Source organism: Lissotriton helveticus, chromosome 9 (genome assembly GCF_964261635.1).
Source record: "Lissotriton helveticus chromosome 9, aLisHel1.1, whole genome shotgun sequence".
Lineage (NCBI taxonomy): Eukaryota > Metazoa > Chordata > Amphibia > Caudata > Salamandridae > Lissotriton > Lissotriton helveticus.
In genome coordinates this window covers 808,399,219-808,424,748 of record NC_136070.1, presented here as the reverse complement: position 1 = coordinate 808,424,748, position 25,530 = coordinate 808,399,219, and the positions used below count along the sequence as shown (strand labels likewise).

The window sequence follows — 25,530 nt, the reverse complement described above, 5'->3', positions numbered from 1 at the left end:
GGTGGTCAGCGTTTTAGTTTGATCAATGTGTGACTTGTTTTGGCATAGTTTTTGTAAAACCTTATTGTGTGAGACCGGCCAGGCCCTCACTATTATAATAAACATTGGCAAAAGCTAAACTTGTTTTGGTCATAAAAAGCACTCACTGTCACAGTAGTTACTGGCACTGAACAAAACTACTTTGTGTGCTGATATGTTCCTTGTGAAAGAGCAGAATGCGGTCACTCACAGTGACGCCATCCGATACAGACAGAGAGAGATAGAACTTAAATAAACCCAAAAGGTCATGATCAACGACAGACCAAATTATGGGCTCAATTATTAAAGAAAGTCTCAAAAGTGCACCCATGTTCCATGTCCTTGCATTAAGTGCACTTATATGGCTTTTGTGAATTCCCAAGAATTTACAGAAGTAGGACAAGAAACAGTACTCTTGGAAAGTATTTGTGAACTGCATTTGCAAGCAAACTTTCCCTCCAACCACTTTTTTCCCCAACTCTGGAAGAAGGCTTACGTCTGCCATTGTCAGAAATACATTTCTAACATTTCTCAGTATGGGAAAAGATTAGAGAAGAGTTGCTGAAAACCCTCAAAACGTGCAAGTTAGTAGGTTTGCACAGACTCAAAAGGGCATTCTAACGCTGGAACTATTGCCTACCACTACCTTTAGTCCCAGTATGTAGATCTGCAGAAACGTGGCAAAAAAAGGGGACTGCAAGTATTCAAACACTACTATGATATCAGCCCTGGCATAATCAGAGCGGATATATCAGAGCTCTTATATCATGAGATTGCTGTCATAATTTGTCACAGCACTACAGGACAAGTAGATTTATGAAGTAACCTACCCCATGGACGAGTAGATATTTTATTAAATTCCACACCCCGGGTAAATCGTATGGGGGGGGATTAGGATTCCTCCCCCCTCCCTTTTCCTCGGTCCCTGCTTGATGGATCACCCCAAGGCTCTTCCTATGGCAGCCAAGTATTAACTATAACTACACAGTGGTGACCCTCACTGTGTAATATAAAAACACTCACACACACACTCTTTGCCTCAAACCTCTGCACTTCAAATTATAAAGGGAGGTCCGTAAGTAACACTCTCCCACCTCACCCACCTGGGGGCGCCTTGGAGACACCAAAACTAGGACTATCAGCAGGGGTACATCTCAAAGAGTGAGATCGGCTACCATCTTAGTACTAAAGCCAATAGGCATCTCACCTCTCTAGGTTCACTGAAAAGTTAGTCCTGAAGCCACATTATAAAGTATGGGGATTCATAGGGATCAGCGACCTCTCAAACTGTTTTGGGTGAAAAGTCAAGTATGTCGGGACCAGATGGGACTTTCGTCCTTACCACAACAAAGAAAAAGCTAGTGTAAACAAAAAGGGTCTAGGGTGCACTGTATAATTATGTAGAGGCTGGAAAATGTATGGCTTTGGAAAACAGATGAGTAATGGGCAGGAGGAAATTAAAACAAAACATACAATTGTCCCTTATTCCAGTAAATTCTGCACACAAAAACAGCAAGAGTTTACCTGATGGTTTGTTCGCAGATTGTCAATCTGTTTCTTGAAAATATTTGTCCATAAATCTTTACAGATGAACTTCAGGATCTCCAATTCGTCTTTGAAAGTTGGTGTATCTTTGGTTAACCTTGATTAAAAATCAGACACTACAAGATTAGAATAAAATATGACACAGTAGTTCCTGGCATGAACAAAACTACTTTGTGTGCCGATATGCTCCTTGTGGAAGAGCAGAATGCTATCTCTCACAGTGAAGCCAGCCGATAGATAGAATGTTTTCGAAAAACAAAATGTCTTGGTTAATGCCAGACCTCAGTAGGGGCCCAATTCTTAAATAAAGTCACAAAAGTGCACCCATGGTATATGTCCTTGCATCCATGCAGAGTTACGGTTTTCATGAATTCACAAGAATTTACAGAAGTAGGCCATGAAACCGTGCTCAGAGAAAATATTTGTGGACTGCATTTTAGCACGAGCATAATGCTTGTGTGGATTTGCTCATGCGAAAATCTGTTGAGTGCTCACTTTCACTCCAACCACTTTTTACCCAACCCAAGAAAGAGTTTTACTTCTGCCCTTGACAGGAGTAAATTTCCAACTTTTCTCAGTATGGGAAAAGAATAGAGAAAAGCTGGGGTAAACCCTTAGAACATGCAAGTTAGTAGGTTTGCACAGACTCAAAAGGGAATTCCAGCCCTGGAACTATAGCTTAGCACTACCTCCAGCCCAAGTAGGTAGATAGGCTGAAAGGTGGCAAAACAAAAGGAGTTGCTAGTATTCTAACCATACTGTAGTATGAGCCGTGGCATAAGCAGAGACGCTATTATCAGAGTTCTTATATAATGAGATTGCTGCCCTAACTTGTCGCAGCTCTACAAATTATTTTACAAGAAATATAGATTTATGAAGCAACCTGTCCCATGGACAAGCACGTATTTTATTAAATCCCACACCCCAGAACTGAATACCCTTGAATTTAGACTTGGCCGTAGCAAATTGATGATATAGAAAGTGTGGTACAAGAATTTTAATGTTACCGCGGTGTGCCATATGAGGTGGCATTATGCAGCACATGTGGGTGGTACAGTACATAGGAAAATCAGATTATGTTTGTTTTATATTGGTATGGGTATAAAGCCTATGCACTTTTTTGCAAGTTTGTCAATTGCAATTTTGCTCATTAAAACTGGTCATCCCTTGCCCATTGCTGCTGGAAATTCTTTATGGTATTTTTAATGGTCTTGTAACTGTGGTAATTTTTAGTTTGTGGATTTCTAAATGCGTAATTACCACCTGGTTATTTTGCTACAATACTTAAAATATGTTGATGCAATAGTTATGTTTGTAATTACATTACTGCACATTAGAACAATTATTCTCTCTTGTATAGATGAAGTGAACCCATTATCATGTTTTCTTCAAAAAACCAGCATTGGCAAAGCCAATGGGTCTCGCCATTACAACAGCTATTAGCTTCGGCAACGTGTTTTAGCCATGTGGTACACTAGTGTGGCTGCTGTTAACCATGGCTTAAAGTTAGTGGGGTGGAATGGAGCAGATTGGAAGGAGGTAGATTGGAATGGGGTAGAGTAGAGTAGATAGAGTGGGGTAGAATGGAGCAGAGTGGGCTGGTTTTGGTTAAATGTGAGTGGAATGGGGTAGATTGGAGTGTGGTAGAGTGGGGTGGGGTAAATTATGGTACATTGGAGTGTGGTAGATTAGAATGGGTAGATTGGAATGGGATAGATTGGGGTGGGGTAGATTAGGGTAGAGTGTGGTACATTGGAGTGTGGTCGATTAGATTGGGTAGATTGGGGTGGGGTAGATTGGGGTGGGGTAGATTAGAGTGGAGTGGGGTAGATTGGTGTACAGTGAAGTGGGTAGACTAATGTGGATTTGAGTAATGTGGATTTGAGTGATGTAGACTCGAGTGGAGTAGATTAGGGTGGGGTAGACGGGTGTGGAGGGGTGGAGTGGGGTTAGATTAGAGTGGAGTGGGGTAGATTGGAGTGGAATGGGATAGATTGGAGTGAAGTGGGGTACATCGGAATGGAGTGTAGAAGATTGGGGTCGTTTGGAGTGGGGTCATTTTGGGTAGATTGGAGTTGAGTTGGGTAGAGTGTGGTGGGGTAGATTGCGGTATAGTGGAGTTGGGTGGACAGGGGTAGAATGGGGTGGAGTGGAGTTGGATGAATTGGAATGGAATGAGGAAGTGGGGTGGATCTGGGTAAAGCTGAGTGAAGTGAGGTAAATTGGAGGGAACGGGGTAAATTAGGGCGGAGAGGGGTAGATTAGGGTGGGTTTGAGTAGGATAGACTGGAATGGAGGAGGATACATTAGAGTAGGGTATTTTGGAGTGGGACAGATCATGGTAGATTGGAGTGGGGTGAGGTGGATTGGAGGGAGGTAGATTGTAGTCATATTTATAAACAATATTATTTCTTTACTTAACCCCTTCACTGCTAGCAGCCCCCCCCCGTGCTAGGCCTTTTTTTGGCTATTTGGGGCAGTTTGCCCTTAGACGCCTGTAGCTTTTTGACCACATAAGGTATCCACGCCAAATTTGCATCCTTTTCTTCCAACATCATGGGGACTCCTAAGGTACCCAGGGTTTGTGGATTCCCCAGGAACGGACCCAGAACTTAGCCAAAATACAGCTACATTTAGTTTTTGGGGGGGAAAATGGGAAAACAGTGCTGCAAAGGAAAGAGTCTGTTTTTTCCCTGCAAATGGTATCAACAAAGGGTTTGAGGAGCTGAAATCGCAATTTTCCCAGCTTTTAGGGACAAGCAGACTTTTGTCAGAAAACAAACTTTTTTTACACAGTTTTGACATTTTACTGGGACATAGCCTATTTAGCAATTTTCTGTATTTTCAACCTTCTTCCAGTTAATGGTAGAAATGGGTGTGAAAGTAATAATTGATCCTGGAAAGCTATACATTTTAGAAAAGTAAACAACACTCTCAATTCAGCAAGGGGTCATTTGTGTAGATCCTTCAAGGGTTCTTTATAGAAACAAACAGTTGAATATAGGAAAAATTGAAAATTAGTTGGAAAAAAACAGCCATGTTTTCACCTGTAACTTCTTCTAATTATGACAGCTGTTTGAAAGCAATATACTGTTACATCCGCTGGCCCTTTCTGGTTGTGGGATATATAGGACTTGTATGTTCACCAAGAACCCGACGAACCCAGAGCCAATAACTGAGCAGCGTATTGCAATAGTTTTTTATTATGTACTGGGCATATAGCAATTAATTTGGGAAAATATATACATGGAAAAATCGGTATGAAAGACACCTAAGTATTTCTGAAATTGGAACAAAATATAGAGTTTAGAAACAGTATATATGTGCACATTTCCGAAATTGTGAGTACACATACTAGCATGAGAACTATAGGACATTTTTCAAAGTGACTTATTTTATACACATAGTCTTTCATTTGGAAGACAGTAATGCATCGAAAGTTAATAGGTAATAACAGTTGCTCTACAATTCTGTGTTACCCTAAGTCTCCCGATAAATATGGTACCTCACTTGTGTGGGTAGCCCTAGTGCCCGCGACAGGTAAGGGCCCAAAACGCAATGTTGATACACTACATTTTCACAGTGAAAACTGACCCTTTTTTCGGAAAGTGCCTAGCTGTAGATTTTGAACCCTAGTTCTGCCAGCACCTAGGGAAACCTAGCAACCCTATATATTTTTGAAAACTAAACACCCAGGGGAATCCAGGATGGGGTGACTTGTTTGGCTCTTTTCAGGTTCTGTTACCCAGAATCCCTTGCAAACCCATAAATGTGTCCCAAAAAAACACATTTTCCTCACATTTCTGTGGTGAAAAGTTCTAGAATCTGCGTGGATCCACAAAATTCCATCCACCCCGCTTTCCACAAAGTCTTCCGAGAAAAATCTTACCTCACTTGTGTGGGTAGACCTAGTGACCACGACAGGAAACGGCCCAAAACGCAACGTGGACACACCACATTTTCACAGTGAAAACGGATCCTTTTTTTTTGCAAAGTGCCTAGCGGTAGATTTTGTACCCTACCTCTACCCGGCACCACGGGAAACCTAGCAAACCTATACATTTTTTAAAACTAGACACCCAGGGGAATCCAGGATGGGGTGACTGGTCTGGCTCTCAGCATGTTTTGTTAACCAGAATCCCTTGCAAACCTCAAACTTTGTAAAAGAAAAACTAATTTTCCTAACATTTCTGTGGTGGAAAGTTCTCGAATCTGCGTGGATACACAAATTTCCTTCCACCCAGCATTCCCTCAGGTCTCCCGACAAAAATGGTACCTAACTCATGTGGGTAGCCCAAGTACCCACGATGGGCAAGGACCCAAAACGTACTGAGGAGACATCAAAATGACCTATCACAAAACAACCTGGTTTTGCAAGGGGAGTCGCCTGTGTTTTTGGCCCCAGGCTCGACGGCCATCTTGGGAATTCTACCAAACCCGCACATTTCTGAAAACTAGACACCCGGTGGAGTCCAGCAAGGTATGGCTTGCGTGGGTCCCCCAACTTTTTCCTACTCAGAATCTCCTGCAAATCAAATTTAGCTGATAAAATCACTTTTTTCCCAAATTTCTGTGTGGGAAAGCTCTGGAATCTGCGTGGATCCACAAATTTCCTTTCCCCAGCATTCCCTCAGGTCTCCCGATAAAAATGGTACCTAACTCATGTGGGTACCCCAAGTACCCGCGATGGGCAAGGACCCAAAACGTACTGAGGAGACATCAAAATGACCTATCACAAAACAACCTGGTTTTGCAAGGGGAGTCGCCTGTGTTTTTGGCCCCAGGCTCAGCGGCCATCTTGGGAATTCTACCAAACCCACACATTTCTGAAAACTAGACACTTGGGGGAGTCCAGCAAGGTATAGCCTGCGAGGGTCCCCCAATGTTTTCCTACCCAGAAACCCCTGCAGACCTCAAATTTTGTTGAAAAAAAATCAATTTTTTTCTCATTTCTGTGTGGGAAAGTTGTAGGATCACTGGGCTGACACAACTTTCCTTCACCCAGCGTTCCCCCAGGTGTCCCGATAAAAATGGTACCTCAGTTGTGTGGGTAGGAATAGTGGCTGCAACAGACACCCGGTGGAGTCCAGCAAGGTATGGCTTGCGTGGGTCCCCCAACTTTTTCCTACCCAGAATCTCCTGCAAATCCAATTTAGCTGATAAAATCACTTTTTTCTCAAATTTCTGTGTGGGAAAGTTCTGGAACCTGCATGGATCCACCAATTTCCTACCACCCAGCGTTCCCCCAGGTCTCCGGATAAAAATGGTGCCTCACTTGCGTGGGTCGGTCAAGTACCCGCGACAGGCAAGGGCCCAAAACCTATTGAGGCGACATCAAAATTACCTATCACAAAACAAACTGGTTTTGCAAGGGGGGTCCCATGAGCTTTTGGCCCCGGGCTCGGAGGCCATCTAAGGAAACCTACCAAACCCACACATTTCTGAAAACTAGACACCTGGGGGAGTCCAGCAAGGTATAGCCTGCGAGGGTCCCCTAACGTTTTCCTACCCAGAAGCCCCTGCAGACCTCAAATTTTGTTGAAAAATCAATTTTTTCTCATTTCTGTGTGGGAAAGTTGTAGGATCACTGGGCTGACACAACTTTCCTTCACCCAGCGTTCCCCCAGGTGTTCCGCTAAAAATGGTACCTCAGTTGTGTGGGTAGGAATAGGGGGGGGTGATGGCCCTGGGCCCAACGTCATCTAGGGAAATCTACCAAACCCAGACATTTCTGAAAACTAGACACCCTGGGGAGTCCAATGAGGTATTGTATTGTAATGTAATTGCATTTATATAGCGTTTACTACCCCTGACGAGGCGTCAAAGCGCTTTTTCGGCGGGTAGCACGCTACTCCGGGACCCATAGTGGAATAGTGTTTAATTAGTATAGTGAAACATGCAAGTACATTTTAAGTGGTGGATAGGTTAGTCAGTTATTTGGATTTGGAATGATAGCAGAAGGATAGAGGAGGACAAAGGTTTGTATTTATCGCTTGTTGACGCACGCTATTCAGGAAGCCTCTAAACGGATTAGTGGCGAATTAATATGGTGAAATATGAGGTAATTTCAGTGGTGGATATTAGTCTGTTACTTGGAGTGAGAAGGATAGCGGAGGGATAAAAGAGGAAGAAAGATTTGCATTCATATAGCACTTGTTACTCCTGATGGGTGTTGAAGCGCTTTTCGGGCAAGTAGCACGCCACTCCGGAACCCATAAAGGATTAGTGTTGAAAATTAGTATAGTACAAATATGAAGTAATATGAGTAGTAGATATGTTATTCAGTTATTTGGGCAGTATATTAATATAGTTGAATATGTAAATTTCTGTTTCCATATGGTGCTTATGTGGGGAAGAGCCAAATCCTGAGTAGTTTTCTGAAGATAAGGTGGTTGTCGGTGGATCTTATGTTGGGGGGTAAAGAGTTCCATAGTTTGGCTGATTGAACAGAGAAGGATGTGACACCCATTGTTTGTTTTCTTGTATGGTGGGATTTGTCAATGTTATGTATTTTGTTATGGTAAGTATTGTGAGGTGTTGTGCTCTGAAGATCTTGTTGTGCTGGTGTGTGAGATATGCTTTGCTTTTGAGGTGTAGTGAAAAGGGGTGCTGATGTATATGATTCATGCACTGGATTTGGTTGTGAAGTATTGTTTGTGAGAGGAGGTTGTGACGTCGAGGGGGGTGGTGATGTGTTTATGAGTAGAGTGTATGTTGTGTGTAGGAGGGAATGAAGTAGAGGTGAGAGTGTTTATCTTAGACTGGTTTGTTGCAAGAGTTAGAAAGTGTGGTGGTGTGCAGTGTGTGTGTTGTGTGTTAGTGTTATTATGGTAGAAGAGAGAGGAGGGTGTTGGACAACTGATGGAAGGATCATTATATGTTTGTTAGTGATAAAAGGTGGTCTGTTAGGTGTAATTACAGCAGGGAGAGTGTGTCTGAATGGGATGTAGTTATGTGTGTTGTTGATTGGTGTTGTATTAGTGATGAGTGTATTGATTAGTGGTATAGGATAGAGTTGTGTACTGTTTGTGGGTGATGGTGGATATGTTGGTAGTTGGGATAGTAGGGTGTGTGCATACTACTCCCACTTCACTACAAAGTAAACACATATCTATAGCACTAAATACTTACAATTCTATGTTCCCCCAACAAGACAACTTACCTCAGGAAGGTTTTGAACACTAAAGGGGCAACATTTTTTATTCCCACTCTAATTTTACTTAACTCAGGAAAGGTGATGGACACTAAAGAGGCAACAGTATGAAAACAAGTTACTTACCTGTAACTGTAGTTCTCCAGTATTGGAAGCTTTCATAGATTCACATACCTGAATCATTTCCCCATCGTCGAGACTGAATCTATGAAAGCTCCTGGAGTAACCATTCTTACTGCAATAAAACATCTCATGGAAGGTGTTGGACAATAAAAGGGTGAAATATACTATTTCCACTCAAAAATAAAATAATTCAAGGATGGTGCTTGACACTATAGGGGCAACATTTACTAGTCCAACTCCTATTTAACTCAACTGAGGGAACGTGCTGGACACTAAAGAGGCAACATTGTCCATTCCCAATCCAATATACCCTGTAACAATAAAGATATTAGACACTAAATTGACAACAATTACAATACCCTCCCTATTACAAATGAAACAACCCAAAAAGTAGCAAACTATAAAATTAACATTTACTAAACACACCATAATATCAACAAGTTGAACAAACATCAAAGTAAACACCTAAAAAAATGTACTCAAAATTAAAATAGACTTTATAATTTAGAAGTTTAGCTATACAACTTTAATATATTTCATACAAAATTACATAAAATATTTCTATATGAACATAGTTAACAGTACAATATTTGAAAAATAATTAACATTTAATTAAAATTAACTTCATATTTATGAATATATAGTTTAAAAAACTTGTAAATATATCAAAGAAATTCTTTAAACGATCAAATTTAGATAGCAATGTCTTAATATATTTAAAAATGTTTACTATTTATAAAATAGCATTCAAATATTAGCATCATTTATTTTCTACCTACATACAATTCATATGTCCTTCTGTAGGACCGCCATCGCTGCACCCACAGGAGGACTGCCAAGGCAGTGGTGCACCCACCAGCCACATTCAGAGTTGAATCTAGGGCAGGCTGGCGGTGCGGCGGCAGTCTCACAGCGGTGGTATGTTAGGCTCATAGGAAAGCCAAACATGCAGATGGCCGCCATGAGAGCATCGCCTCCACATTCCTACAGACTGTGGAATGCACTATGTTGTGCATGCCACACCGTGCAGGAATGAAGGTGCAATGTGTCCCCGCCACCACACACATCCCTATGTCCTGATGCGGCCAAAGGCCCTGTCAGGGCCCCCTTACCTGCATGAGGTAGAGAGACATGTCGCAATATGCTTAGTGGTGCCGGCATCGGCACCACCTGTATATTACTTGGAGTGGAGAAGTGTGGCTCAATGGTTAGAGCAGGCAGACCTTGATGCAGAGCTCTGGCCAGGGACCAGGGTTCGATTCCCGCCTCGGCGGGTCTCCGGCTCATTAATTCCCCTGACTGGATATTCTCGCCTCAGTGCCTGTTCTGATCATGGGTCCCACGCTGCAACTCTGGGCAATGGCTGGCTTAGTCTCCACAACGGCCCCAAAAGCGCTGGGATGCCTGGCTGCACCTGGGGGGTGCCCAGGAGTGGACATTTCCCAGGAAAGCCAGGAAGGGTTCCCAAGCGGTATACGGACAGCGCCGGGACACCTCCGGTGGAGGTAGCTGTGCGCTTTACAAATTCCGACATTTACATTTACTTCCCCTGTCCGCACCACCACTACCGTGGGATCCTGGATCCCGACAGAGGCAGCAGTCCTGTGGCAGTGGTCCGCCGTACTAGTAATAAGGCCCTACATTTTTTAATGATTTTTTCAATTTCAACAATATTTTTTTTAAAAATGTATTAAAAAAATGTATTACTTTTTTTTAATTATATATTTTGTTTTAGAAAGTAATAATTATTTCTCATCAAATGTCATATAACACTATTTAACAAAAAATAATTATAAGTGTATTTGAATAATGAGGGGCTGGGTGTACGTTTACCGTTAACAATCTTTGGGAGGGTGAATCTAATAAAAATGATAATTTTGCCCAAAATAACCTTTTTATTTAGTAAAATTCCTCTGCACTTTGATAAATCTCATTAGACACCATTTAGCAGGCCATCAACCGTTCATCTCTAAGGGGGCAAGAATCTCCTGGGAAAAGCTTGGGTAAAACAAAAAAAAGAGATGGGGGGACTAGCCTTGCCAGACATTCAATATTACAAGTGGGCCTTTCAGCTCTCACATTCTAGAATGTTGTTTAATCTCCCGGATGGCTCAGATCTAAGGGTTCTGTTTACGGTGTTGTTAAAGGGAGCCAAATTAGGCATTGCTCATTTCTTGTTTAAGTTTGGTGACCGGAAGTATTTTAAAAAGATCAAGCTAAAAGTACAACAGGTCCTCGCTAAAAAATGGTACAGAATTAGGCGACTTATAGGCTTAAGCTACTATTCCAAATTGGCTTTGTATGGAATTCCCCAGGGACCCCGGACTGTCTTAAGCACAAATTAGCTCTCCCTATAAGAGAAGCTGGAGTCTGTAGCTGGAGAGAGCTCATCAACAATGACAAATTTCTACCTTGGCCAGAACTGAAACAACAAACTGGAGGGAAATTTAAATACATTCAGTTGAATAGTTCGGAGAATAGTTGGAATACCAATGGCTGGGAAGACTTCCTGGGAATAAGGAAGTTTCCATGTGGTACTGGGTTGTTCAGGAGGCTATCGATGGAGACGTCACCGTGGTTGAGGATCTGTGGAGCTAGTAATTGGAGAGGGAGCAACTGCAGTGTACATGGCAAGTATCAATGCGCACTTTATTTTCGACAATTAAATCCGCCTGGTTAAGAAGAAAGCATTTTGTTTTCAAGCCATAGAGCCTACATAACCCCGGAGATGTTAGCTAAAATTGCGAGAGACAATGTCAAATGCAAGAAGTGCGGTTTAGAATGTACCTCCGATATCCACATGTTCTACCTGTGTCCAGCCTTAACAAACTTTTGGGAGGAAGTGGGTAAGATAATCTCAACCATGCTGGGGGACTATATTAAGGTAAGCCTCTTTTTGGTTGTATTCCTGTTTTATGCTATATTACTTGCTAGAAGGGAAATCTGCAGTAAGTGAGTGGGGGATATCCCTCCATCGCACCTTGAGTGGCTTGATTCCCTGTTCTATGTATCTAAAATGGATTTATTACGGAATCCGGAAAAGCAATAACGAGGAGAAAATTTGGAGTTTCTTATTGAAGTGGTCGCGACACTCTAGGGTCCTATGATTACACATAAAAATCTCTTAGAGCTGCATGTGTTACCCTCCTTTTCCGTTGCCGTTAGACGCAGCTTCCGGGTTTCCGGAGAAAGTTGAGAGCGACTTACCCCTTGGGGGTAGTGGCTATCCTATCCTTCACCTGATGATAAGAGGGGGACTTTTCTTTTGACCTTCTCGCCTTGGTTTAAGGGTGAAGGTTGGATGTACTGCAATCTGGTGGTGAACGAGGACAAGAAAAATAAAAAAATAACGTTTTTTAATGATTTACAAAATTCCATAAATTTACAACTCTAAATAATTTATTTAACTTACTTTAATTGTAACAAAAAAATATCCCATATCCAATATTAATTCTACACCCTACTTCAAAAGATTTTTACATTTAATTTATTAAATTTAATACACATCTAAAAATATTTATTTTGAATACTCCCCGCCCTTATCCGCTATAAAGCCAACATTATGCTCCTAATTTTTTTATAAATTGTTTTCTAATGTTTTTTTTAAAATTTACATAAAAAAGTACACAATAATGCTCAATTTAGTAGAAATACTTCCCACACTTATCCCCTATAAACCCAAAAACCTGCAGGGATCAACAGGGGGGCATCACAGGGGCACCCTCTGCGTCCAACCGGAGGCCATGTACCCAAGAGGGCTCCGCTGGGAGTCCCCAAAGTCGAGTTCCGGAAAGGCCAGCACGGAAAGGCTGCCGGAACCAGACTTTGTAATCCCACGGGTGGTAAGAGCCGCCCTTGGGATTACTTGGGACTACTGGCTGCATTCCAACTGGCTCTTGGCAGACCGAAGCCAGACGGAATGACCGTTCGTATTCCTTTCCTTTCCGACCGCCTCCATCATAATGAGGTGGTTGGAAAGGAATCTGAATGGCATATTACGATGCAGTGAGAAAGGCTCCGAACGATGGTTGGAGCCTTTTCCAACCGCATCGTAATAGGGCCCTTAGTATGCATCAGACAGCACTTAGTTTCAGAAGGTCAGGTGGGAAAAGACAGGAGTGGAGGATGGGGAGGAATATGAAAGAAGTGGGGAAGGGGGATAGGAAGAAGGAGAAAGATCTACATGGGACGAATGGTGAATTTGGAAGAGTCAGGAGGGAGGAAGGACATGAGCTAAGAGATCAAGGAAGAGGGGGAGGGAGACACAAGAAACAAGCATTTACAATGCAATGGTTTCGCCTTTGGAAAAGTTAGAGCTATTGGCATTGTAAATGACAAAATTTGTATTTATGTGTTGGTTTTGAAAAGATAAATAAATGGCACTGTCATTTACATTGCCATTAGCTTAATCTCTGCAGTCACTCTGCACTCCCTAGTCACTCTGCACTCGCTAGCACTCCCTAGTCACTCTGCAGTCACTCTGCACTCCCTAGTCACTCTGCAGTCACTCTGCACTCACTCTGCAGTCACTCTGCAGTCACTCTGCAGTCACTCTGCAGTCACTCTGCAGTCACTCTGCAGTCACTCTGCAGTCACTCTGCAGTCACTCTGCAGTCACTCTGCAGTCACTCTGCACTCCCTAGTCACTCTGCAGTCACTCTGCACTCCCTAGTCACTCTGCAGTCACTCTGCAGTCACTCTGCAGTCACTCTGCAGTCACTCTGAAGTCACTCTGAAGTCACTCTGAAGTCACTCTGCAGTCACTCTGAAGTCACTCTGCAGTCACTCTGCAGTCACTCTGCAGTCACTCTGCAGTCACTCTGCAGTCACTCTGCAGTCACTCTGCAGTCACTAGTCACTCTGCAGTCACTCTGCAGTCACTAGTCACTCTGCAGTCACTCTGCAGTCACTAGTCACTCTGCAGTCACTCTGCACTCCCTAGTCACTCTGCAGTCACTCTGCACTCCCTAGTCACTCTGCAGTCACTCTGCACTCCCTAGTCACTCTGCAGTCACTCTGCACTCCCTAGTCACTCTGCAGTCACTCTGCACTCCCTAGTCACTCTGCAGTCACTCTGCACTCCCTAGTCACTCTGCACTCCCTAGTCACTCTGCACTCCCTAGTCACTCTGCACTCCCTAGTCACTCTGCACTCCCTAGTCACTCTGCACTCCCTAGTCACTCTGCACTCCCTAGTCACTCTGCACTCCCTAGTCACTCTGCAGTCACTCTGCAGTCACTCCCTAGTCACTCTGCAGTCACTCTGCAGTCACTCCCTAGTCACTCCCTAGTCACTCCCTAGTCACTCCCTAGTCACTCCCTAGTCACTCCCTAGTCACTCCCTAGTCACTCCCTAGTCACTCCCTAGTCACTCCCGAGTCACTCCCTAGTCACTCCCTAGTCACTCCCTAGTCACTCCCTAGTCACTCCCTAGTCACTCTGCAGTCACTCTGCAGTCACTCTGCAGTCACTCTGCAGTCACTCTGCAGTCACTCTGCAGTCACTCTGCAGTCACTCTGCAGTCACTCTGCAGTCACTCTGCAGTCACTCCCTAGTCACTCTGCAGTCACTCTGCAGTCACTCTGCAGTCACTCTGCAGTCACTCCCTAGTCACTCTGCAGTCACTCCCTAGTCACTCTGCAGTCACTCCCTAGTCACTCTGCAGTCACTCCCTAGTCACTCTGCAGTCACTCTGCACTCCCTAGTCACTCTGCACTCCCTAGTCACTCTGCACTCCCTAGTCACTCTGCACTCCCTAGTCACTCTGCACTCCCTAGTCACTCTGCACTCCCTAGTCACTCTGCACTCCCTAGTCACTCTGCACTCCCTAGTCACTCTGCACTCCCTAGTCACTCTGCACTCCCTAGTCACTCTGCACTCCCTAGTCACTCTGCACTCCCTAGTCACTCTGCACTCCCTAGTCACTCTGCACTCCCTAGTCACTCTGCACTCCCTAGTCACTCTGCACTCCCTAGTCACTCTGCACTCCCTAGTCACTCTGCACTCCCTAGTCACTCTGCACTCCCTAGTCACTCTGCACTCCCTAGTCACTCTGCACTCCCTAGTCACTCTGCACTCCCTAGTCACTCTGCACTCCCTAGTCACTCTGCACTCCCTAGTCACTCTGCACTCCCTAGTGTCACTCTGCACTCCCTAGTCACTCTGCACTCCCTAGTCACTCTGCACTCCCTAGTCACTCTGCACTCCCTAGTCACTCTGCACTCCCTAGTCACTCTGCACTCCCTAGTCACTCTGCACTCCCTAGTCACTCTGCATTCCCTAGTCACTCTGCACTCCCTAGTCACTCTGCACTCCCTAGTCACTCTGCACTCCCTAGTCACTCTGCACTCCCTAGTCACTCTGCACTCCCTAGTCACTCTGCACTCCCTAGTCACTCTGCACTCCCTACTCTGCACTCCCTACTCTGCACTCCCTACTCTGCACTCCCTACTCTGCACTCCCTACTCTGCACTCACTCACTCACTCTGCACTCACTACTCTGCACACTCACTTTGCACTCTGCACTCACACTCTGCACTCACTATGAAAACCTAAAACATATACACACAGTGACACACAGTGACGCAATAACTCTTTGTTAATTCATAGACATTTCTAACCTATGTCTGCATAAACTATCCATGATGTAGATAAAAGTGCGTGGAATTTGCGGGCATAACCGGCCTGCATTTTTACTCCCGGAAAAACGTTGATGTGTATAACTCATTGCCCCGACAACACCTGCGTGTGGTAGTAAGCAGTATTAGGCGGCGCCTTATTTATCTCTGCAAAGCCTGCCTGCCTATTCTTGATGAAAAGCGGAAATATTCGCCAACAAGACTCCTTCAGAGCCTTACGGTCAGTCAGTCACACTGTACGGCTCGCGAGGGGGGAAATCGATGTGAATGAACAAAGGAGAAGTGTCTGCCACTGTCTTTCTAACACAACAGTTTGAAAAATCCATTTTCATTGCTGAAGTAAGGAACTCCGGGGCAGTGATTCATTGCGGCCAGCATCACTTTGCGGGTGGTGGAAGCGCGTGGCCGCGGGACTTCTGCCACACAACACACCCAAGCTGTTGCAATATGTTGAGCTGCCTGTCACGTACACCTCTGGTGTCTAATTAGAAACAAACAGAAAGGAGCAGGTTCATTGATGAACTTTATCAAGTATTCGTTGTGATTACACTTTGGATTGAAATTGATCGGTTACATATAAGACAGTATTGTCTTCTTGGAGCTGTGCACCGGGAGTCTCCTTCCAGTGGGGGGAGCTGTGTATTAGTCTAATTAGAAACGCCATTTTTTGCATCCGGGGTAAACTGAAACAAACACGGATAAAATCCCAATAAAGTAGTAAGGCTCATTTTTTTTGTGGTTTTTTTTATTACAAAAGGTAAATAAGAACATCAGCAAGGGACAAAAAGAGCGCAAAGCTGCGAGTACCTCGGGCTGTCGACTCCACAGAAATTCCAGCCTTCATTTGAAGGTGAGTTTAGACCACAGTAGGAAGGCGGCTGCGGAGGGAGGGGGCACCTATCGAGACGCACCCGAGCAGCAGCCGACGCCTCCCCACGGGTGATCTCCGACAGCACGGGCAAAGCCCCTTCGTGCTCCTAAACCAGGCTGGCTGAGCCCCGAGAGGTGCTGCCGGTAGTGGCAGAGGGCGCTCACTGTCGGGAAATGTAGGCCAGAGGGGCTGGGGCGCAGAAAAAGAATTTCAATTCAAGGTCACCACTCATATGGAGGGCTTCATTGTGCAATTTTACCCACTGAAAAATCTTTATATCAGAAAGCTAAATAGGTGGGGTACATATACAACCATACACATATCCTTCCATCATTTTGTGTGCTTCCTATTTTAGCGGCAGCACCTTGGTATGTACACAGTTGTCAATCAATGTATCATTGAATCTATGTATCCATTTACAACTCCTGCAAATCTGCTACTGTGTCTATCTGCCAACACACCCTTCTCCGACCTAGCTATCTTTTTGACTACCCGTGCTGCCCATCTAACCACCAATCTAACTATTATTACTAATGTGTTTCCTTACCCGGTTAGATTCTGTATCTTGCAATGATAAAAGCCCTCATCATTAAACTGAAGATGAATGCACCTACCTGTCGGACACGCCTAGCAGTAAACTGATGGAGCCATTTAACATAAGTAAACTTGCATGTTTCATTGAGCAAGGTGCTCCCGTGTTACCGGCAACCATGCTTTCATCTCCAGGGTACTCCGCGCAAGATGTAAGTCTATGTGACATGAGTCAGAGTGACATATCGGGAAGAGTATGCACCTTAGAAACCAAATGAACCGAGGCGGGCGAACCTCTGGGACAGGTCCCCCACTCCTCAGTTCCAGTAGAACACACAGACAGCTTGTACTGGCGCTGGGAGCGTGGTGCCAGAGTAAAGAAAACATGCATTCTAAAAACTGTTAATAAATACAGGTAATCTCTAGCCACAGAGGCGGCAGTCCCACGCAAGACAATGTGTGAGAGAAAATGCGGGTGTTTTCTGCCGTGCTGTGTGTGTAAAAGAGATGACCAGCCAGAGGAGAGCATTCTATGCAGGGTAGAGGGTAGAAACAGCTGCCCTTTCCGCACACCTGTTTGACCCACCAGCTGCTCAGCACCAAAAGGTGGAAGCGGCGGCGGGCGCGGGGTGTTGTTTTTACACTCTCGCACTGGTGTGGAGAGGTGGGCTGGAGACCGGGTCAGCTCCTCCCTTGCCGCGGGGAGAGGGCTCTGCGATGCCATTCAGGCTTGTCTGTTTGTTTTTGTTTATTTTTTTTCCCATGTGCTCTTCTTGTCCGCGTGTTTCTCTTTCTTCATGGGGTGAGGGAGAGACAGAGTAAGGCAATTGAAGGGGCCACTGTGAGTTGAAGCTGCCTATGACTACCACTGCCCTGATTATGGAAGCCTGTAGGCAAACTTTCTAGGGCAGTGGTACATAGTGCTTGTTTATGTGGTCAGAATACCGAAGGAAAGAAGCACTACTCTTTATAGACCCCACTGCAGACCAGAACAAGCATTTACAAGTAGGTCAGTTGGGTGTAACTGGTGAAAAACAGTGGAGGAGTATAGATTTACTCTTCATACCACTACTGGTGCAGGTCCATTTGAACTGTTTGAGAAACACAGACCTTGCATCATGATATGTCCGACTTGGGTTTAAGTTTATTGTGAGTGTTCCCCCTTGAAAGAAATACTATTTGAAAGAAACCATATTAAGGAACTCTTGTTGCAAAAGAAAACAAGCACTCACCTGGGCTTCCTCCGACGCCGTGGTCGGCATGGAATGACAAAAACAAACCCAGAAGAAAAAAAAACGAAACTCCGCCCACCGCCGCGATGACGACATCGCAGAGGTGGAGAGGCATGGAATGACAAAAACAAACCCAGAAGAAAAAAAAACGAAACTCCGCCCACCGCCGCGATGACGACATCGCAGAGGCGGAGAGTGAAAAAATCGCGGGAACGCCCCCGAATCTGGTCCGGCCTTGACGGACAGATCCGGCTTCCAATGGCTAGCCTCCATTTATGGAGCTAGCCAATGGGAGCCGGGGGACGTTCCTATAGCCAATATAGTAAACATTAGATTTCGCCTGCGCCGAAAAGCTGCGCAGTGCGCAGCCTTCGGCCAGGCGAAACCTAAAAAGAGGCATGGAATGACAAAAACAAACCCAGAAGAAAAAAAAAACGAAACTCCGCCCACCGCCGCGATGAAAACATCGCAGAGGCGGAGAGCGAAAAAATCGCAGGAACGCCCCCGAATCTGGTCCGGCCTTGACGGACAGATCCGGCTTCCAATGGCTAGCCTCCATTTATGGAGCTAGCCAATGGGAGCCGGGGGACGTTCCTATAGCCAATATAGTAAACATTAGATTTCGCCTGCGCCGAAAAGCTGCGCACTGCGCAGCCTTCGGCCAGGCGAAACCTAAAAAGGGCAACAGGAGGGTATGAGAGATCTAGGGAGCAGGAGTCGCACCAGTGGAGCACTCCAACATTTTGGTTCAGAATGCCTTCTGCAGGATGGGTCTCCTAATAGCTGTGTCACTACTGGAACACTTATCTCCTGTTATGAATCCTGCATAGCTTCAATTTTAGAAAGAAGGAGGTTCCTGAAGCTGTTTTACGAATTGAACACTCTTACATTTCTGTTCCCCAATTCTTTGTACTTTATGATGGCTATCAATTAGTAGGCAACAAGTCCGACAGCCTTTTGTTATTCCTTCAGGTAAACCTCTCAGACAGCATACTAGCTTATCTGAAGGTTCTCTCCTTTTGGCGGATTTAGTCATTCTTTATTATTTTATTTCAGTTGTCCCTAAGTTAGGTCCTCACACACACACTCAAAACAAACCATCTTTCTGCCCCTACTAATGTGTTAGAAGGCTGTTAATAACTGAATACTTATTTTAGGGTTGTTTTGTACAATATGAAACCTTACTGTATGTCACAAATTGTCACGTTTGACATAGAGGTTCTAAGTTCACTTGGGACACCGAGCACTTTTCTTCATCAACTTTATAACACAGATGCAATATTTGCATAAACAGCTAATGTACTCTACTTCGTTGTCGTGTGTAATTTGTATTCTCTCTTCGACATACTTTTAACCATGAGTATTGTCATTGAGCGTAACTACTATCAAATATCCCATACATTGTATGCAGGAACCACTGTTCCTTGCTATATAATAGATAGCCTTGTTCCTTGTGAGTAGGGTGGCCCTTGTTTCCCTGAACAATTAGTAGGCGCATGGCAAAGAAAGGAGCTGGTATGCTATGGTGTTGTGTATAGACTGCATCCTCAATAAAAACAGAATTATAGTTACCGCGTTCTGTGTTGTGGATGCTTTAAATATCAGTTTGGAATTGCTCCAGCACTGGCGACATTCTATACTCTAGGATCTTAAACTCATAGAAATTGATCTATGTATATACCTTTGACAAATGTTTTGAGTGTTACCGGACTAGATTTTCCTTGGTGAAATTCAAAATGCAGGGAGATGAGGATTCTAGGTATATATTGCCACTCATACTGATTTAGAAGGTAGCCTACAACTTCTGCAGTGGCCTTCACATTTGCTAAATTAACCTTCCCTTCATACCACTTTTTTATAAGGCCTGTGCAGATGGCCACAGAATGGCTTTGAGGGTGGCTGAAAACAAATCATAGCATCCAATTAGCTGCTACTGCACTGTTTCAAGTTGAGAGGCCTTGAAGGCGGACCTTGGTCATTGACATGGACACTTTCACACGTTGGTGGACACTATGGTGACAGTCTGTGAATGAGGGCAATCAAACATGTGAATGAAGCTGGGGGAAGCAGGTGCTATAACTGAAACTTTAGAAGCAGAATTGTAAACAGCATGCTTGTCAACTCTCTTCCTTGAGCCGCTCTCCTAATTTTGTATTATCATGTTACATTTGTTAATACAGAAAATGCAAACTAAAACGCTATTAAGAAATTTACATTCAATACTGTATTTGGAGTACTCACCCCAAATCTCTTTGATTTAAGTTCAGTTCATAATCTTTATTTCGATCGCCAAGATCACAAAAGATATTCACAACAATACACACTGCATTCTATTTGGGGGTACATACAACCTATGATCATGATGGCATATATACATAGTCATTTACAATTAGGATTTGAGGGCTTCGAGGCCGTACGTAAATAAAAAAAAAATCAGAACTAGTCATAAAACCATTATCTCATATATAAAACATTAATATAAAAAAAGTTAAAATTCTTGTTATATAAAAATATCATAAAAGAGACCTGTTACAAAAAGAGCAAAGAAAATATGCGACACCCAATGGCCATAAAAAAATGTGCAAGGAAACAGTCAAATATACAGCAATATATACAGCACTAGAATAGGAATAAAATTCTATAGCCATGACCATGATTATGCTGGACAGAAGTTTACTATAGACATTACTAGTTGGCAACCAGTGACATTTGCCTAACTATTTTAGCATCAACTTACTATTTTCGCTAATCACTAGGTTCGATGGGCACTGGGGTCTTTAACATTTTTTCATGAATTAACCACATCCAACCTAGAAATTTGGCAGTTGCTATTGCACATGATTCATTTGTGTTAGTCAACAACATTCTCATTACAACTATGGACCAGTAGAACTCTTTCATTTCTTTTTTTTTTTTAGGGGACCCTCTGGATCAACCCATAGATGTTGCACTCCCATGTTGACCAAGAAAACAAGTTACTTACCTGTAACTTTGGTTCCCCAGTATTGGTAACTTTCATAGATTCCCATGCTTTGTATCATTCCCCGTCGTCGGAATGGGAGTCTCGGTAACAAAAATACCATAGCTGTAGGTACAAAAGACTAAGGAAAAGGCCTAGGCCTCATTCCCTTTTGTAGCATATCACCCTCTTTGTGTAAAAGAGACCAAACTTAGGCCTCAGCCAATCAGAAGTGCCTCACCCCTTAGAACCTTCCTGAAGGAACCTCAGAGCCTCAGAATTTCGTAGCCGTTGTGTACTTAGACACCATATCTGTAGTAGGCTGAGCTTTCCTCGGGGAGGTGGGCGAGCGCATGGGAATCTATGAAAGTTACCAATACTGGGGAACCAAAGTTACAGGTAAGTAACTTGTTTTCTTACCCCAGTATTGGAACTATCATAGATTCCCATGCTTTGTATCAGAGTAGCAAGCAGTTAGTAACAAAACCACATTTTGCATCATCACAATATAGCAATAGGCAACATGACATAAAGATACAAAATGTGAAAGACGGAAGGTGGGAAAGAAAGGAAAGCTCACCAATCATTGGAAGAGGTTCCTCAGGACAGCCTGTCCTACTGCCACATCATTTTGTTGTAGGGACTCCAAGCAGTAATGCCTGGTAAAGGTGTGGACGCTGCTACAGGTAGCAGCTCTGCAAATGTCTTTGATCTGTACCCCTGCGAAGAGGGCTGTAGAAGAAGCCACAGATCTCGTGGAATGTGCTCGAACCCTCCCAGTCAGAGGTTTTCCTGCAGCAGTGTGACAATGCAGAATGGCACTCGTGATCCATCTTGAAATGCCCTGCTTGGAAAGAGGAAGGCCCTTGCTTGGACCTCCGAAGGCAACAAATAACTGAGAGGTCTTCCGAAAACTCTTAGTACGCTCCAAGTAGAATTTCAAACACCGTTGCACATCAAGCGAATGCAATGCCCTCTCTGCTGGTGTAGCTGGTTGATCAAAGAACGCCTTCAGAATGACTGGCTCATTCAAGTGGAAGTCCGAGGGGAATTTAGGCATAAACCTCGGATTAGTCCTCATGATGACAGTGTTTCTCTTGAATTGAAGGAAAGGTTCTTGGATAGTCAAGGCCTGCAATTCTCCAACACGCCTAGCCGACGTGAGAGCGAGGAGGAGAGCCAACTTCCATGAAAGGTATTTCATGTCAGAACGATGGATTGGTTCAAACGGGCCCTTCATGAGTTGAGAAAGGACTAGATTCAGATGCCATGTAGGAGGCGGTGGTCTCACTGGTGGATAAACTCTGAACAATCCCCTTAGAAATTGCTTGACAATCCTGGAGGACCACAAGGAGCGTCCAGAGCCAGTCCTCCTGAACCTCGATATTGTCGCCAAATGGACCTTAATCGATGAATGGGCTAGTCCCGACTTGGCCAAGGACAGCAGATAAGGAAGGATCTGATGAGGCTTGGAAGCGAAAGGATCAATGCCCTCTTTCCTGCACCAGCAGCAAAATCTCTTCCACTTAAGACGGTAAGTCCTGTTCGTAGAAGGTGCTCTTGCCTGAGAAAGGACCTCCTTAATCTCACTTGAAATGGGGAGGTTCATAAATTCTCGCTGCTCAGGAGCCATGCAGTCAGGTGTAGTGACTGCGGATCTGGGTGCCAAACTTGTCCCTCGGACATCGTGAGGAGATCTGGAAGAACCTCCAAAGGAAGAGGAGGGGCTATCGACAGCAGATGGAGTTCCGTGAACCAGAACTGCCTCGGCCAAGCAGGGGCTATAAGGATCATCCTGCACGGCTCCACCTTGATCTTCCTGATGAGCCGTGGAATCAGAGGAATGGGAGGAAAAGCGTAGACAAATGTCCTCGACCATGCTATCGAAAGCGCACTCCCCAGAGAACCTCGATGGGGAAGCCTGCTTGCAAAGACCGGCATTTCTTGTTGGTCGGGGTGGCAAAAAGATCGATCTCTGGTCTGCCCCAGTGGCTGAAGACCTCCTCCAAGACTCTCTGATTCAATTCCCATTCGTGGCTGACTGAGGATGACCTGCTCAGTCTGTCGGCGTTTTCGTTGATGACGCCTGGCAAGTGTTCTGCCCTCAGTGAAATCCTCTGAAGGATCGCCCATTCCCAGATCTGCTGAGCTTCCTGCGACAATGGACGAGATCTGGTTCCCCCTTCCTTGTTCACATAGTGCATGGCCGTGGTGTTGTCCGTCCTGATAAGCACCTGTGAACCTTTCAGGCGAGGAAGAAAAGCTTGCAGAGCCAGTTGTATCGCCCTGAGCTCTAACAGGTTGATGTGGAGGCGGTTCTCCTGGGGCGACCAATGACCGCTGACATGCAGGTCTTGCATCACTGCCCCCCAACCCTCCAATGACGCGTCCGTTGTTATCACTTGCGGAGACGGGTCGCTTACGAAGGATAGACCTTGGGACAAGTTGTCTTGATTTGTCCACCATAAGGCTGCTTCCTTCATGCTTGGAGTGACCGTCACTCTGTCCTCGAATGAACCGTGGACCTGCTGCCACTGGTTGTCTAGTTGCTCCTGCAGAGGAAGCATTCTTAGTCTGCAATGGGGAATTAGTGGGATACACGATGAAATCTCCCCCAGTAGAGACTTGTAGCGGCGAACTGAAAGACACTTTTTTGTTCGCAAGTCCTGAGCCAAGGTTTGTAATTTGTCTCTCCTTTCCTGAGTAGGGAAGGCTCTTGAGAGCCTGAAATCCAAGATGGCTCCCAGGAAGCGAGCCTTCCTGGACGGAACCAGGGAAGATTTCTCGTTGTTCAGATTGAGTCCCAGATTCTGAAACAAATTGGTACAAGCTTGAACAGCCTCCAGCGCTGCCTCCCGGGACGGAGCTTTCAGTAACCAGTCGTCCTGGTAGGGAAAGACCTGGAAATGGTTCCTTCGCAGGAAAGCTGCTACTGGCGCCAGCACCTTTGTGAAAATTCTTGGGGCTGAACGGAGTCCAAATGGTAAGACCCTGAACTGAAAATGGCTCTTGGCTACTGTGAATCATAGAAACCTTCTGTGTGCTGGGTGAATCGGAACGTGGAAATACGCATCCTCGAGATCGAGTGTGGCCATGAAATCCCCAGGGCTGATGAGCTTCAAGATGTCCTGGAGAGAGACCATCCGGAAGGACAGGGAGATGAGATAGGTGTTTAGCTCCCTGAGGTCTAAAATGGGGCACCACTTTTCTTGCGTCTTCTTCACCAGGAAGAACCTGGAATAAAATCCTTGTCCCCTTTGATTTGCGGGGACCGGCTCTATCGCTCCCTTCCGGAGCATCTGTTGGACCTCGAGCCGCAGAAGACGCTGGTGTTTCAATGGAATGGCTGCCGGGGGCTTGGGTGGAGGGACTTGCGTGAATTCCAAGGTATGCCCTTTCCGAATGATGTTGAGCACCCAACGGTCCGATGTTATCTTGGACCAGTTGTGAAGGTATTTGGTGACCCTGCCTCCAACTGATGATCTCTTGCAGGAGGGTCCAGTAGGAAGAGCCAGGAGGCCGCTATTGGCGTTTGGACGAATCTCGTCCTCGTCCAGCCTGTTTCCCCTTATTGTAAGACCTAGAGTAGTTGGTAGACTGGCCTTGCCGCTGCTGATAAGGCTAACGGTACTGCTGGGAACCTGAGCCCGTGGTGGAATAGCGTTGTTGTTGCTGATAGGACCCTCTGTAGTTACCACCTCTACCTCTGGATCCTTTAAAAGGAGACTTTCTGTATTGAAGGGTCACCAAGGACCTGGCAGTCTCTGTGTTCTTTTTTATGTCTTGAAGAGTGTCGTCAATGAGTTTGCCAAATAACGCTTCACCATCGAAGGGAAGATCCAGGACCTTGTTTTGAATTTCAGGCCTAAACCAAGTAGCTTTGAGCCACCCTTGGCGTCGGAGGACAGCCACCCCCAGCCAATGAACGGAACGCCGTCGTCGCAATATCCATTGCACAGTCAATGATTTCCATCGATGTAGCTTCTCCCTCCTGCAAGATCTTCTTTGCCTCAGTCATAGACTCCGGAGGCAGCTGGTCAAGGTATGGAGCGACATCACACCAAATCTGGCGGTCGGATCTACCCATGATCGCTAGGGCATTTGCCGCTCGCACCAGCAAACTTGCCATCGACGAGAATCTCTTCCCCACATTATCCAACCTCCGCCCTTCCTTGTCCGGAGGAGTTGTTAAGGGAGCAGAGGGGTTACGGGATTTCCTCTGCGCAGCCTGCGAGATCACCGAGTCTGGTCTTGGATGACCCGTTAAGGCTGCCGGACCATTATCTGGTGCCTTGTATTTTTTATCCAGACGCGGTAGCACCGGGACCACCGTCGCCGGGTTTTTCATGGCCTTTAGGCCCTCCTTCCACACATGATCCACAATAGGAATGGACCTAGTTGATTTCCTAAAAGGTTCCTTGAAATCATATAAAAAACAATCCGTGGTAACCTTAGGCATGG

At 45.0% G+C, this 25,530-nt stretch overlaps 1 protein-coding gene across 2 annotated transcripts in view; it reads right to left on the bottom strand.

The window, feature by feature from the left end:
- TRAPPC6A (trafficking protein particle complex subunit 6A) overlaps positions 1 to 25,530 on the bottom strand; it is a 603,570-nt gene that overhangs the window by 208,828 nt on the left and 369,212 nt on the right. For both annotated transcript variants that reach the window (XM_078660938.1, XM_078660939.1), the window contains one exon: positions 1,543 to 1,660. In XM_078660938.1, coding sequence (XP_078517064.1) covers positions 1,543 to 1,660 — 118 coding nt within the window. The remainder of the gene's footprint in view (positions 1 to 1,542; positions 1,661 to 25,530) is intronic.